We start from the raw sequence: 14,529 nt of genomic DNA, 5'->3' as shown, positions 1-14,529 counted from the left end.
CCCCAAACACACACACACACACACACACACATTCCGACAGGGGTATCCCACTGGGTTCCAGTTTAAATTTACAACTTGTAAGTGGGAAATTCCCACTTCCCAGTATAACTGCAGCAAAAGTAGTCGATAAAAATGCAGCAAAATGTAGGTTTTACACAGTCATACAGTTTATTTTGTGACAATAATTCAGGGATTTTTAACTAAATTACTCAGAGGGTCACAGTTACTCAACAGCTCAGGGGCCGGACAGAAGTCACCAATAGGCCAAATGTGGCCCGCGGGCCTTGAGTTTGACACTAATTACACAGTTTATATGTTTTAAAATAACTTGGATTCTTTCCGCCCGCTGCCTTACCTGTAGTGTCTGGAGGCGGAGCTGCTGAAGCACCTGGCTGAGAGGAGGGAACACGAGCGAGAAGTCGCCCAGAAAGCTTTGACCAAAGAATATCAGGAGTATCGCGTGAATGCCCACCATGAGCTGCGGCACCTGAACGCCTCACAAGAAGAAGAGGTGAGTTTTAACCTCAAACCTCGCCTTAAATCCTGTCAGGGTCAAAGAAACGTGTCACTAAGGCAGGTTTCTGTTGTCTCTCCATTTCAGGACAAACACATTGTGGAGGTGAGAATGAAGAGGTGGAGGAGGAGCTTTCTGAGTGAACGAAGTTTTTTTAACGAACAGTAAGAAGTCCGACCTTCACGAGTTTAGAAGTGAGGTGTACGATTAAAGGGAGTTTGTATCTCCATGAGGTCGCAGGAGGTTCTTCACCTCTCAGAACCAAGAAACTAACCCCCCTGTGAAAACATAACTCCACCCCCCCAGGCAAAGTTTTAAAATTCCAAAAAAGTGGGCGGTGCCAAGAGACACTGAGGGGCGTGGCCTAAAGTGTTGGGGTAAGCGAGGAGGTGTGGTCAGGACGTGGGAACGTGACAGCTAGCTTAGTTTGAGAAACTAGCATTTCTGATTGTTCTACTGAAATTATTTTATTTTGTAAAAAGTAGTTTCATGACATACATGCAAACTGTTAAAGTGGCATTAGCATTAATGCTAACATGGGTTAATGTACAAAGCGGTAACCATACTTTCATTGCAGTGCTCGCTGTTCCAACTCCTGACTCACAGCAGGGGCGTGTCTCTGAGTGAAAGGCCTTTACAACACCTTTAAGACACAACTTAAACAGTTGACCTGAAAAACATAAAGTTGATTTTGGGTTTAGATACTCTTTAAAGTGCCTGCATGCATCAAACACAAAAACTAAAAGAAAACATCTTTACATAAAAAAACTTGGCACAATCTACACGGTTTTACCCATTTTGTTACAGATTTTGTTTTGAATTTGGCTCAACCAAAGTGAAACAGGAAGTGACATCAAAGGGGAACTCTTTAAGTAAAGGAACTTTGGTCTTTGTTTATTGAAACATTATTTGAACTCCTCCTCATCTCTTTGATAGAGACTAAATAATCTAAAGAAACATCAGATTCTTCTCTACAGTCTGTTAGTTGTTGTAGCAACGCTCTGTTCATGTCCAGATATTCCCCTTTGACATCACTTCCTGTTTCTTCACATGCAAATATCTCAACAATCGTTCATCTCAGCGACATGAAACTTTCTTTTACAATAAGTTATCCATGTTAACTTTCCAAAAACACACTCATAATTATTACCAAAATTTGATGTAATAAGCACTTTAAAGTTTTTTTTGTTTGTTTGTTTCCACTTTAAAAGCAACTCACATTGGTGTTTCTACGTAAATTGAGATTATGTCAGAAAACAATCAGGGTTACAAATTACACAATATTTTTTCTGCAATAGCCACACATTCAGAGGCACTTCCTGTTGTTGCCACTAGAGGTCAGGAATTTTCCAGGCATAATTAGAAAAGAGCCAGAAAGTAATTTTTAGAAGAAAGGTTGATCGGTTTTTCTTGAACTGTAACGGGATGGATGGTTGGTGCACTTGCGCTTTGTGTTTTGGAGTTTGCAACATTTCTAACTTGCAGTAAATTTGATGAATGCAGCATTTTTAATTTGCTGCACCCGTCGGCCACCGTACAGGAGAAACCGTAAAACACGACAGTTTGGTTGTTTCTCTAAGGTCGTTTCTGACATCTTGTCACATTGTGTATTTATTTGAGGTTAGATTTAAATAACAGATCAGTTTTATTACGTCCAGATCTGTACCTTTAATGCAACAAAAGTCTTTGTATTAAAGATGCAGAATTTCAACCTGAAGTTTCTTCTTCACTGTTGGAGTATTTGAGTATTTATCTGCTTCTGTTTGTGTGATCTGCTCTGTTCCCAGGTGTCCTGATGGCCTGATCACAACACAAGCTGAAGTTTTCCCCAAAGCCTTTTTTGACGGCTGCTTACCTGATTGACAAGTCAGGGAGACGCTCTGACACAGTCTGACAGAAAGAAACGGAGAGAAGAAGAAGAAGAGAAAGAACTGGATCGTGTGAGCTTCTCCACAGAAACAGAACTATTTTAAACAAACGACGAGAAACGAGCTGCGGGTTCGTGCAGCTCGAAACGGACCGCAGAGGTTTTACTCTGCTTCCTACTGCGTGTGTGTGTGATTGTGTTGACTGAAACAACCCAAACCTGCAGAACCCAACGCGACTCAAAACCAAACCACAACATGATGCCTGCGAAACTGAAACTGAGAGTCTGAGTTCCAGCGCCACCTGCTGGACACTTTGAACCTGTGGTTGTGAAGTCGAGTCTGTGGAAAGTAAAGTGATCTGAGATCAATTAAAGTTAGACAAAGATAATCAGCTGTTCTTGCTGAGGTTAGTGCTGCTGTGACCAACAAGTCCGAGAACAACTAGCAAACCACAAAGAGCACGGTTCTGTGAGCTGGTACAACCCAGGAAGTCAGGTCCTCAAGGTCCAGATAAATCTGAAACCACGTGTCAAAAACAACTGAAGCTGAGTAAAACACAAAACAGATCAGAGACAAAAGCACGTCCTAAAAGCGACAGCAGGCTCTTTCTGCTGGAGCTTTGAGTCCTCCTGGTTGCCTCGGTCTGACCTGAACAGATCCAGGCAGCCAGGAGGGTCGAAGCCAACCCACGAACCCAAACTGTTCTCATGAAGACAGGTTACACAACAAACTGATGATGCTGCACAAAGCCTTTGCATTTCATTAAAAACTTTGAGTTAATTCATCAAAACTTGGTTGGATTTATGAATGAAAGATGGACTGGTCTTTGGAGCTGTTTTGCAAAACTCTTTTGTAAAAAAAAAACAGCTTAAAAACACAGAGTGCCGCAGTCCACAGTGGCTGTTACGGTTCTTAGAGCAACGAGAGCTAAACCGTTAGCAGCTACGCTCCGCAGCATGGGCGCAGGGCACCGTCCAACTTTAACATTTGTTACAAAATGACTAAATTATACCGATTTTAATGATTTAGCTTGAAAACTCATGAAAAAGTGAGACGCTCCTCACTGCACTGTGTTTCTGTGATGTAACAAGGATTGATGCGAAACTTGAGTCAAATGATCCAAACTGCATGTTTCATCCCAACCAGGTGTAAAAACCAGTACAGAAACTGGACAGACTGAACTCCCAGTCTGATGGAGACCAGCTTGGGTTTTTCATCCTGTTTTTGTTGGAAATGATCAGAGTTAAAATCAAACAAGAAATGCTCCGATATTCACTGCTTTTGTAAAAACACTGAACTGAATGAATGATTAAAGTGTTTTTTTATAACAAATATACTTTGTCATCATCTTTATAAAGGCACAACGAAGTCGCTTTGTCTTTTGAAAAATACAGCAGCACGTTAATTTTTATTTGTTTTTATTGATTCAAACAATAAATACACAACAAAATAAATACTTGATGAGGATCATCGAACACTTAAATAAAATCGATTTAAATAACTATAAATAAAGCACCGTCCTGATGGTAAATTTCTGTTGGTTAAACTTTCTCAAGTTTATTTTTACTAAACAATTACTCTGAAACTGGACAGAAATAAAACAAATCCCCGAACACCCAACCCCAAAACAAACAGCAAACATGACCTGCCCAATAATTCAAGCTCAATAATCAATAACCAGTCCAGGGGCGGAGCCAAGCACCCCCAAATGATTGACAAGTGAGGTGGGGATCAGAGTTGGGCGGTTACTAAAAACTGTTGGATATCCAGTGACTGTAACATCGTAATGACAAGTTCCTTGAGGAACTTCGACGAGTTCGCACCAAATTTCAGCTCGATACGTCTAAAAATGTCTGAGTTGAAACCCTTTGAATTTAGGCTCAGCAGCCATCCTGGATTCTGTGTTTGAATCAGATTAGGTTAAATATTGTTTCTCAAACACGACTGCACAAATTATCAGCTGTGTGCGTTTAAAAATAGTTAAACTGTAGCCCTTTGTAAATTAGAAATAGCATTAGTGGTTAGCTTAGCAAGCGGCACGTGTTTACGATCATTTTTAGCCACATTACAACAAATGTCAGCTTAGAAAGTCTTAAAATACCTAAATTATTGTGGTTTAAAATTAATCGTGGTGGCTGGCTTAAATTTTTGATTTGTTTTGAGAATTTGGTAAAGATTGTTTTTAGCTTTTACTAAGCTAATCTTCAGCTTTTTGTGTCTTTGGGTGTGTCCAAAACGGCAGGCTGTGTTCTCCGAAGGCCGAATTTGCTGTATCGCTGATAAAACTGCTGTARTAGCTGCAGTTCTTCAAAAAATGTGGATCAAGATGAAGAAAAAACTAGCTTCGACTTCCATTGTTAGTTCTTGAAGCGTGAACATGGTTGCTAGGTGACCACACTTACGCTGGGTAAGAGCGGGAATGAAAGCCGAAGGCTAGACCGTCCAAATTCACAGCGACTTTCTTCCGGTCTTCCCGGTCTACTAAGGACCCGGCCCACCTCGACGGGGTAGGCTGGGTCCTTCGGAGGACACGGCCTGTCGTTTTGGACACATCCTTTGTAACATTTGCTTTAGCGGTTAGCTTAATTTGGTATTAGCAATCACACAAAGTTCCAGCTGAATATTTATCACTATAACAGTTGAAATTAGCAGTGGCGGCCATCTTGACTTTTCAAATTAAGATCTCTCCTCTTTACGTGTATGTGCACCCCCCTCCCCCGCACCTCGGTGCCACCCCTATGCAAAACCAGTCATGTTAACTGATTTATAGAATTAATATCCTTCTTTTCTCTGTAAATAAGTCCTGTTTTCACAGGTGAATGGGGTTTTCTCAGCGTTTCTTGTCCATACAGGTGCAGGCCTTTAGAAAACACCTGATTTTTTTGATTTTTTAATTTTTACTTTGTATTCCCCTAACCCTAACCCTAACCCTAACCCCGTACCCTAACACCAGCCCATCTTGTGAAGACCCCACGTGTCTGCTGAAGGTTTCCACCAGAAAGCCATCGGCCGTTCTTCATTGCTGGACCACCACCTTCTGCCTGACGCAGGTGCAGCCCACCGAGATGAGTTTGGACTCCAGGCGGTAGTGGTAGTCGTGCCCCGCCCCCGCCGCCCTGACTCGCCTGAGGACCAGCACCTGATGCATGATGGGACGGGACTTCAGGTTGGAGTCCTCCAGGCCGTCCAGGCCCAGGCAGCCGTGCAGCAAACAGTGCGCCTCCGACAGGGCGTTGGGGAACATGGAGTCATCCCTGGAGATGCTGCAGAGACAGAACAGCTGTAAACATCTGGTTTTAATCGTTAATGAAACGGTTCAGACGAAGCCTCACTTGTAGGACCACGGAGAGATGGAGTCGTTCGCCAGAGAGCTGAGTTTAACGCTTGGGAGTAAAGTGTTCGAGTCCAAACGCAGACGGACAGTTTCTTCTGAAAATACTGGAAACCCCTTGTGTGGCTTCGCTGCTGCCTGTGTCATCATCATCATCATCATCATCATCATCATCATCATCATCATCGGGACACCACTGACAACCTGAGGAAGTAGAAAAAAACTAAATAATACTCATACAGCCAATGTTTTACTTTAAAGATTTCACATAAAATGTCTGTTTCTGCACCGTTTGTACCAACAAAACAAATATTTTATTACCAAACCGACTTAAACACTTTCAAATCACTTTGTAAGTTTTATTCATTTAAGTATTTTTATTTCAAAAAGCATTTTAAAGATGTATTTGATATTCTACAAACTTAATAAAATACTAACAAACAAATAAATAATACTCAAAAAGACAGATACAATAAATTTAATTAAAAATACGCGAAAGGTTTCCACTCAATTAAATGAAGTAAAGCTAACATATTTACTTTATGTTCACTTAAAGTCAATGTAAAGTAAATGTGTTACCTTTACAGCTGAGGGGAAACAGTTGATTTATTATTTTTAATTAAGACTACATCTTTTTTTGAGTGCAGAAACTGTGAAATTATGTATTTATTTCCTGTATAAAATAAACTAGAACAAAAAATACATGTTTTCTTTTTTCTGCAAAAGTTTAATTGTAAAATCAGTTTTAATAATGTAAAGAGTATTTGTAGTGAATCAAAGCTTAATTTTTTATGTGAAATTTGGGCAAAATTTTTACACTTTGAATCATAAAAAAATACATGCATGTTTTTAAAATCACACACACACACATGTATACACACATATATACATACGTGCATACATATATATATTTTTAAATAATTAATTAAAAACTGTTTTAATTACATCATAATTGCCTCTTCAGCTCCTATTGGCTGAGAGGGGTCTCAGCTGATCACAGCCATGTTTTAACAAACTTTAAAAATCCAGATGTTAACCCTCGCTGTAATGATGACAGATTCTCAGTGTGAGCTGTCAATCACTGCCTCAGACAACAAACACACCTGTTCAGGTAAATTTCTTTTCTTACCGTCAGTTTGGAGGAGTTCGATGCTGCAAACATGCTGTTTCTTTTTGGGGGGGTCTGTCAGGTTCTGAGGATCTGGTCTCGTTTGTCCAACCTGTCCTGATCGTTCAACAATGAAGGCTCCCAAGGCTCAGCTGGAGATCAGGTTCAGGCTGCAGGTTGTGGGCTTCTCCTCTGCTGGTGTTTCTGATGGATTCCAGATAAAGCCGCTCTGATCTTTATACAAGCTGGCGACGGGTGAACACTTCCTGTGATGATGTCACCACCTTTGATCCTCCTCTGCAAACCACAGCGTCCCGAATGCATGACGAGGCTCGATTATCGACCCACTTTCACACTTGGCTCGAAGCTTCAGTGGTTCGGCAACAAATTTTTGCAGCAGTTTTTTTGTAGGTCACATCGTAGTCTGCAGAAAAAAAAATAATCAGTTTGACTTCAGGTTGTGGTGTTGCTAATTATTTAAATATATTCATCTCTCAGTTTGTTGTTCATCAAAACAGTTTGAACAAACTTCAGCCCTGGTTGATAAGCTGCAATAAGCACGTCACCTGCTCAGAACGGATAACATTTTGTTTGCAAAATGCTTCAGACTGTCAGCTGGTTAATATGAGGCATAAAGCCACTAAAGGTAAATTTTAGAGAAAATGACCTGGGCTATGATAAAGGAGACTGGACTCCGGTGGTAGCAGATTGTTGCATTCCAACGTATACGGCACTGGTAACCCACTAGGGGGCACTGTCGGGACAGTCTGAAACCATTCTATGGGACTGATAACTGCTAATAACGTCCATTTAATGGACTGATAACATCCGAACCGGCTGACTGTCTGTGTTAGAGCGGTGTTCGTCCATCACTGGTGGTCTTGTGTCTGATATCTCCTGAATGAAATTACATATTTACTTATAAAGAGACATAGTAACTCAGTTAGGGTAGTACTCAGTCTGATTAGATTTGGGCATCAAAGGATCAAAGGTAATTTATGATGATTGGTAATATAAAACTGAAATTTTTCTCATTCCTCATCAGTTCAAATAAAATGGTTAAAAAAGGAAACAAATTATTATTTTGTGATACAACCCTAACTTAATTTCATTAAAGTACTGAATTATATTAATTTTCCACTCTTGATATATATAAATAAACCACAGAGAACTGTATGCTTGTGGTGCAGTAAATATGATGACTTGTTCTAATGTTGTGTGCTGTAACAGCAGCCTTATTGATCAAAGTTAAATGAATCTGGTGAACCTGGTTTGTCTCATTCAGTGTGACATATATGACACGTCTGCTTTATGTGTAAATTGATTAATCCAGAGGTTCTCAAACTGTCGTTCCAGGACCCTCAGAGGTCCGCGAGCTGTCACTTGGGGGTTCTCCAAAAATTATCGTAAACTGTTTATTTTGCTTTTCATTAAAAAAAAAACAACATGAATGCATAAGAGGAACAATGCACAAGTAAAACACACACACTCAACCAAACGAATAATAATTATTCTCATGGCATTTAGGGGTTAAAATGTCAGTAAATCAATTTTAAATCAGCATGAGGTTAATGAGGGGGTTCCTGGAATGTTTTCATCTCTGTAAGGCGTTCTCAGACCCAAAAAGTTTGAGGAAACCCTGAATTAATCACCCTCTAGATAATTATCTTTGGTTTACAAAGTGGTGTTTATTGGTCATTAACAATCAGTCAAACTATTGTGTTAGCTTATAAATGACTGTGCATTTATTTATTTATTTTTATTTTTCACAACCAGTATTCTGTTCTATTAATGCCTTGGTGTTAAAATTTCAGAACACTGTAAGTGTTTTGTTATATTAATAAAATATTTTTCCTTCATGTGAGCCTTTCAATCTGTCCTATAATACTGTCCATTAAAATGTGTCTTACTACAACCTCCAGGAGAGTGGTTTGTGCACTCATGCTAACGCTAATATCTGCACAAAGTTGTGCTTCAAAGGCAGACGTGTCCAGGACAGGCTTCGAGTTTCACCTTGTTCTGTTAGTTCAACTTGTTTCATTTCAGTCCTCTGACTCGAGTGTAAGTAAGTAAACTTTATTTCTATATCACTTTTCACAGACACAAACATCACAAAGTGCTTCACAGAAAGCAGAAATAATTAAAAACAATAAAACAGATCACAGATATAAAAACAACAATTAAAACACAATAAAAAGCACATTAACTAAAAGCCTGTTTGAATAAAAATGTCTTAAGATGTTTCTTAAAGAGTCAGTAGAATCTGAGCAGCGAAGGGACAGAGGGAGAGCGTTCCAGAGCCTCGGGGCCACCACCTGAAAAGCTTTGTCTCCACGGGTTTTATAATGGGTTCCAGGGACCACCAGCAACATTTGATTACAAGACCTCAAAGTCCTGGATGGACAGAGAGGCTTCAGAAGGTCCACGATGTATTTGGGGGCCTGACCATGAAGTGCTCTGAAAGTTAAAACTAAAATTTTAAAATGACTCCTCAAAGTCACAGGGAGCCAGTGCAGAGAGGCTAGAACAGGTGTAATGTGGGCTCTCCTGTAGGTCTTTGTTTATAACCTCGCTGCAGCTTCTGCACAGACTGAAGCCCAGTCAACGAGGATTTGTTTARACATGTAAAAAGACTGTTGCAGTAATCTAAATGAGAAGAAATAAAAGCGTGAACAACCATCTCTAGTTCCTTCTGTGACACAAAACAACTCAGCTTTGAAATGTTCCTTAAATGATAAAAACAGTTACGAACTAAAGTTTTACAATGACTGTCAAAAGACACAGAACCATCAGAGACAACACCCAGATTTCTGAAACTATTTTTCACTGAAGGGGTTAAAAAAACAAGGTGCTGCCTGATTACAGGGATTTTATCATCAGGGGCGATAATAAGAGTTTCAGTCTTGTTTGCATTTAACTGCAGGTAGTTGTTGTTCAGCCATGTTTTGACTTCTGACAGACAGTTACTGAGTTCAGATAGTTTGAAAAACTCAGAGGGTCKARAGGAACAGTACAACTGTATGTCATCAGCATACAGATGGTAGGACACATTACTGTAACRTTTTAAAATACCTCCTAAAGGCTACAGGTACAATAAAAAGAGGACTGGACCCAAAACTGAACCTTGAAGTGGAGGAGTTAGTGTTTTGTTCATGAGTGGAGCAGGAGATGGAGCCACGGATTGGGACCTCGTCCTCTGTAATGAGGGGGTTGCTTCGGTCGGTCATGGTGAAGAAAGTCACTGGTCATGAGGCGTGGATTATAACAGAACCAGATCCTGGATCAAAGTGGTCAACCTTTATCAGTTCCTGTGCCTGTCTGCAGTCCATCAGCTCCCTCCAGCAGACTGAGTGTTCACTCTGATCCAGACCTGCAGGGCCGTCCTACAGACTGTTGTTGATGCACCTACAGCAGGCTCTGGTTCTTTGAAGTGGACCTGACTGCAGCTCTCGTTAACATTAATGCCAGTACGTCCTACAATAACATGGTTTTACTGCTTCCTGATTCATAATAAACTGGTTTCGTTTATAAATCCCTGTCCAGAACCAGCTGTGGCTCCTGCAGCTCAGAGAGGTTTTGGGACCTTCTGCAGGATCTGACTCGACAATCTGACCTGGTTTTGCAGTTGTCTTGTGACTCAGCTGCCTCAGAATGCTGCGTCATCAGATGTTTGGTGTTTGTTGCAGCCCACGCCGCGCCTCCTCTTTAACCTACTTTAGGGTTTTTGAGCTTATCTTTGATCAAAAGTGTTTCCTGAACATCTAATATCTGCAGATCTCAGCTGCTTCGTCTGTCTGTTCTCGTCATCTGTGCAAAACTTCAGCGCCATTTATGGACTTTTAGCTTGTGCTAATTTCTCTCAAATGTTGGTTATATTCATATACGAGTCTACAAATACGTCCCATCATCATCAGCGTATATAAATACACTATTTTACCAACATTATTTGCTCACCCATCCAAATTTCTGTGCACCAGTGCACAAAGCAAGGTCCATAAAGACATGGATGGAGAGTCTGACTTGTCTGCACAGAGTCCTGACCGCAACCCCAATAGAACACCTTTGGGATAAATTAAAACGGAGACTGCGAGCCAGACCTTCTGTCCAACATCAGTACATGACCTCACAAATGTGCTTCTGGAAGAATGGTCAAAAATCCCCATAAACACACTCCTAAACCTTGTGGACGGCCTTCAGAAGAGTTGAAGCTGTTCTAGAGGACGGACCAACGTCATATGTGGATTAGGAATGGGATGGCACTGATGCTCACATGTGAGTCAAGCAGATGAGTGAATACTTTTGGTATAGTGTATTTAGAGTACATGTTCTCTTTTAAAGAGATCACAGAACAATTAAAATTTTGAATGAGCTATAAACAGACTGTGCTACATCTTTGTGTCGTCAGTCTCTGAGCAGAACCAGAACGAGCCGTCGTCTGCAAACATGAATATGATCAGTCTGTATAAACCTGCAGCAACATAAAGGATCGTTCAGGAAACCAAAACCAACCCTAAAGAGTAGTTACTCTAAACATTTTGTGAAATAAAAAAACAGTAAAATCCGTCGTCTAGCTTTCACCACTGTCACAAACTGGGTCAGTCGTTCAAACTTTCCGTGTGATGCGTTTGAAGGAAGTCGTCTTTCTAGGACTGCTGCTGCTGACTGGAAACTCTTTCAGAGTCTCTGCAGGAGGGACTTTCTGAACTCACCACCACCTTTGACGTGGTTTCAGAGAACCACAACCTGACTGACATCCAGGAACTAAACATCTGATTCAAAATCACTTCGGCCTCCCGCAGCTCGGCCCGCGGCCCACAGGAAGTGGAACGTTTTACGGGGCCGGAAATTTTTCCCAATGCGGCGACTACTGATTTAATCTGGAACCAGAAACATAAAGGAATTAAAAAGTTAATCTGTTGATTGATGTTAAATAATCTAAATACTTCATCTTCCAGTTTCCACTGTGCACAACTCTTCATCCGACTGGAACTTGCTTTAAAACTAGATACTGCAGAGTGGGAGCATATATGACCCCCGCACTTAAAACAGCAATGCACCAGAACTCAGAAGTCATCAGAATGGATTTGTTGTTTTGGGTGGGGGTCTGTGGGGGGTGAGGGTTCTCATTAGTGGGCCTGATTTGCTAAACAACAACAAAAATCTGAAGCTCCTGTTGTTAAATAGTTTTAGAGTTACAGGCAGTTTTGTATGACCAGACACACCCTTTAAAGATGGAGCCCCCTCCTCAAATATGGGGTCTATAAAACCGTTGGCTGGTCCAGTGTAGGTCGGACACATCTACATTCCTCTCAAATTTCACAAAAATCAATGCAGCCATTTCTGTGATACAGTTGATAATAAAGGTTTTTAGGTTCAGTTGGTTGCTTGTTTAGGTTCTCACTGATGGGCTGGATGGAAATAACCTGTTAAAAGTGAGATAAGAATATAATAAATAGTAATAAAAAGTTAATTTTAAATTTATGATTCGGGCTGTCAGGTCCTTGTACGACCGGTGTCAGAGTCTGGTTCGCATTGCCGGCAGTAAGTCGGGCTCGTTTCTGGTGAGAGTTGGACTCCGCCAAGGCTGCCCTTTGTCACCGATTCTGTTCATTACTTTCATGGACAGAATTTCTAGGCGCAGCCGAGGTGTTGAGGGGATCCGTTTTGGTGGCCTTAGGATCGCATCTCTGTTTTTTGCRGATGATGTGGTCCTGTTGGCTTCATCGGAACGAGATCTGCAGCTCTCGCTGGAGCGGTTCGCGGCCGAGTGCGAAGCGGCCGGGATGAGGCTCAGTGCCTCCAAATCCGAGGCCATGGTCTTGAGCCAGAAAAGGGTAGAGTGCCTTCTCCGGGTCAGGGGGGTCGCCCTGTCTCAAGTGGAGGAGTTTAAGTATCTGGGGATCTTGTTCATGAATGGGGGAAGAAGGGAGCGGGAGATCGACAGGCGGATTGGCGCAGCGTCTGCTGTAAAGCGGGCGCTGTACCGGTCCGTCGTGGTGAAGAGAGAGCTGAGTCAGAAAGCGAAGCTCTCGATTTACCGGTCGATCTACGTTCCTACCCTCATCTATGGTCATGAGCTTTGGGTCATGACTGAAAGAACGAGGTCCCGGATACAAGCGGCCGAAATGGGTTTCCTCCGCAGGGTGGCTGGACTCTCCCTTAGAGATAGGGTGAGAAGCTCGGTCATCCGGGAGGGACTCAGAGTAGAGCCGCTACTCCTCCACGTCGAGAGGAGCCAGTTGAGGTGGCTCGGGCATCTTGTAAGGAAGCCTCCTGGACGCCTCCCTGGTGAGGTGTTCTGGACACGTCCCACTGGGAGGAGGCCCCGAGGAAGACCCAGGACACGCTGGAGGGACTATGTCTCTCGACTGACCTGGGAACACCTTGGAGTTCCCCCGGAGGAGCTGGAAGAAGTGGCTGGGGAGAGGGAGGTCTGGGCCTCCCTTCTGAAGCTGCTGCCCCCGCGACCCGACCCCGGATAGGAGGAAGAAAATGGATGGATGGATGGATGGATGTAACAAGGTTTATTTTGTGAAACAAATTAACGAAGTAAAATATAATAATGCTTGTTCACACAACAATGTTTCTGCTACCTTTATTATTATTATTATTATTATTATTGTTATTATTATTATTATTATTGTAAACAGTGCAATTAGGATTTGTATTTTTCAGTTTTATAGTCTCCCCATTAAGACCTACTAACGGTTACATGCTCTGATTCTTGGAGGAATGTTAGGATGCTGTTATTCACCTGAATAGTTGAGTAAATATAAAGTTTGTATATAAAACTACTGAGTTCTGTATAAAAAGAGGAATACATCGTGCTGTCTGGTCAGGTAATAAAGAAAACAATCTTTCTGAACCACTGAATTGATATAAAAGCAACAATTTAAATAGAGTTTGAAAATAGTCGAGGTTTGACAAACAGAATATTTTACTTTATTTGTGCCACCTGAAAAAGCCCTGCCCACCCTTTTTGCCCCCCTTGTATAAAAGTCTAGCTCTGCCACTGCTGTGTGCCACGTTTACGCCCACTGACCTCATCTTTTGTCTGCTCCTCTGAATCTAATGATCACTGAAACTCTTCTGAAGAAGAATCAAAACATTGAGGTCTGATGAACAAGAGCGACACCTCGTGGCCAGGTGGAGCACCAACACTGTTTCAATCCACATCAGCAATTAAAGTTCAGAAGAAAAAAAACTATGGTTGTTTTAATCTGCTGATGTGTTTGTTCATTAGTACTAATGAATAATTAAATCATTATATTCAAAGAGCTGCTGTTGGAGGCCACAGTACACCTCCAAAAGTGTAAAAATTAGTAATACATTTGTTTAAAAAAAATCTTGTGCATGCACACTCATCCATGCCCCCCTAATGAAAACGTTTTAGATAAGTCCAGAAAAATAATTATAAAATACAGATTATTTTCAGCTGCTTTACCACAACAAAACCTGATTTTTGCCAAAGCTTGCTCATTGGTAAATCATATAGTTAGGGGTGGCTTGGATGTACTGAGATACCTCTTATTTATCCTCCTGTAGGATTAGAACAGGGACAAGCAACTGGTGGCCCACGGTCCACATCTGGCCTGTGGGTGACTTCCGTCCAGTCCGTCAAATGTTTTTGTTTTATTTTAATAAACAGCATTCAGATCTCCTAAAATCTAAGAGATGCTTTGGGTGTTTTATTTATAAATATATATAT

General features: G+C 41.4%; 2 protein-coding genes across 3 annotated transcripts in view; one reads left to right on the top strand and one right to left on the bottom strand.

Moving 5' to 3' along the window:
- Positions 1 to 3,714, top strand: part of LOC106531160 (stathmin-4) — an 8,103-nt gene extending 4,389 nt beyond the window's left edge. The window contains exons 6-8 of one of the 2 annotated variants that reach the window (XM_014026941.1): positions 362 to 511; positions 602 to 619; positions 2,302 to 3,714. In XM_014026941.1, coding sequence (XP_013882395.1) covers positions 362 to 511; positions 602 to 619; positions 2,302 to 2,310 — 177 coding nt within the window. In that variant the 3' untranslated portion in view covers positions 2,311 to 3,714. The remainder of the gene's footprint in view (positions 1 to 361; positions 512 to 601; positions 620 to 2,301) is intronic. The other variant, XM_014026942.1, reaches the window with a different exon arrangement.
- A 1,621-nt stretch (positions 3,715 to 5,335) lies between these two features.
- il17a/f1 (interleukin 17a/f1) lies at positions 5,336 to 7,230 on the bottom strand. The gene is made up of 3 exons (XM_014026935.1): positions 6,843 to 7,230; positions 5,715 to 5,917; positions 5,336 to 5,645 (listed from the first exon to the last, which is right to left on the bottom strand). Exons 1-3 carry the CDS (start codon positions 6,873 to 6,875, stop codon positions 5,399 to 5,401), a joined length of 483 nt encoding a protein of 160 aa, XP_013882389.1. The 5' UTR covers positions 6,876 to 7,230; the 3' UTR covers positions 5,336 to 5,398.
- Between the last annotated feature and the right edge of the window lie 7,299 nt (positions 7,231 to 14,529).

The sequence above is a fragment of the Austrofundulus limnaeus genome, unplaced genomic scaffold (genome assembly GCF_001266775.1).
Source record: "Austrofundulus limnaeus strain Quisiro unplaced genomic scaffold, Austrofundulus_limnaeus-1.0 Scaffold602, whole genome shotgun sequence".
NCBI classification, from domain to species: Eukaryota; Metazoa; Chordata; class Actinopteri; order Cyprinodontiformes; family Rivulidae; genus Austrofundulus; species Austrofundulus limnaeus.
The sequence above is the reverse complement of the archived record's forward strand: the minus strand, read 5'-3'. Positions and strand labels throughout refer to the sequence as shown.

Bases quoted from the DNA above. Each gene is read 5' to 3' on its own strand.
- il17a/f1 (XM_014026935.1), bottom strand. From the start codon at position 6,875: ATGTTTGCAGCATCGAACTCCTCCAAACTGACG. The intron at 5,918-6,842 runs GTAAGAAAAGAA...CTACTTCCTCAG, and splicing joins CGAACTCCTCCAAACTGACG to GTTGTCAGTGGTGTCCCGAT. The intron at 5,646-5,714 runs GTGAGGCTTCGT...CTGTCTCTGCAG, and splicing joins ATCTCTCCGTGGTCCTACAA to CATCTCCAGGGATGACTCCA.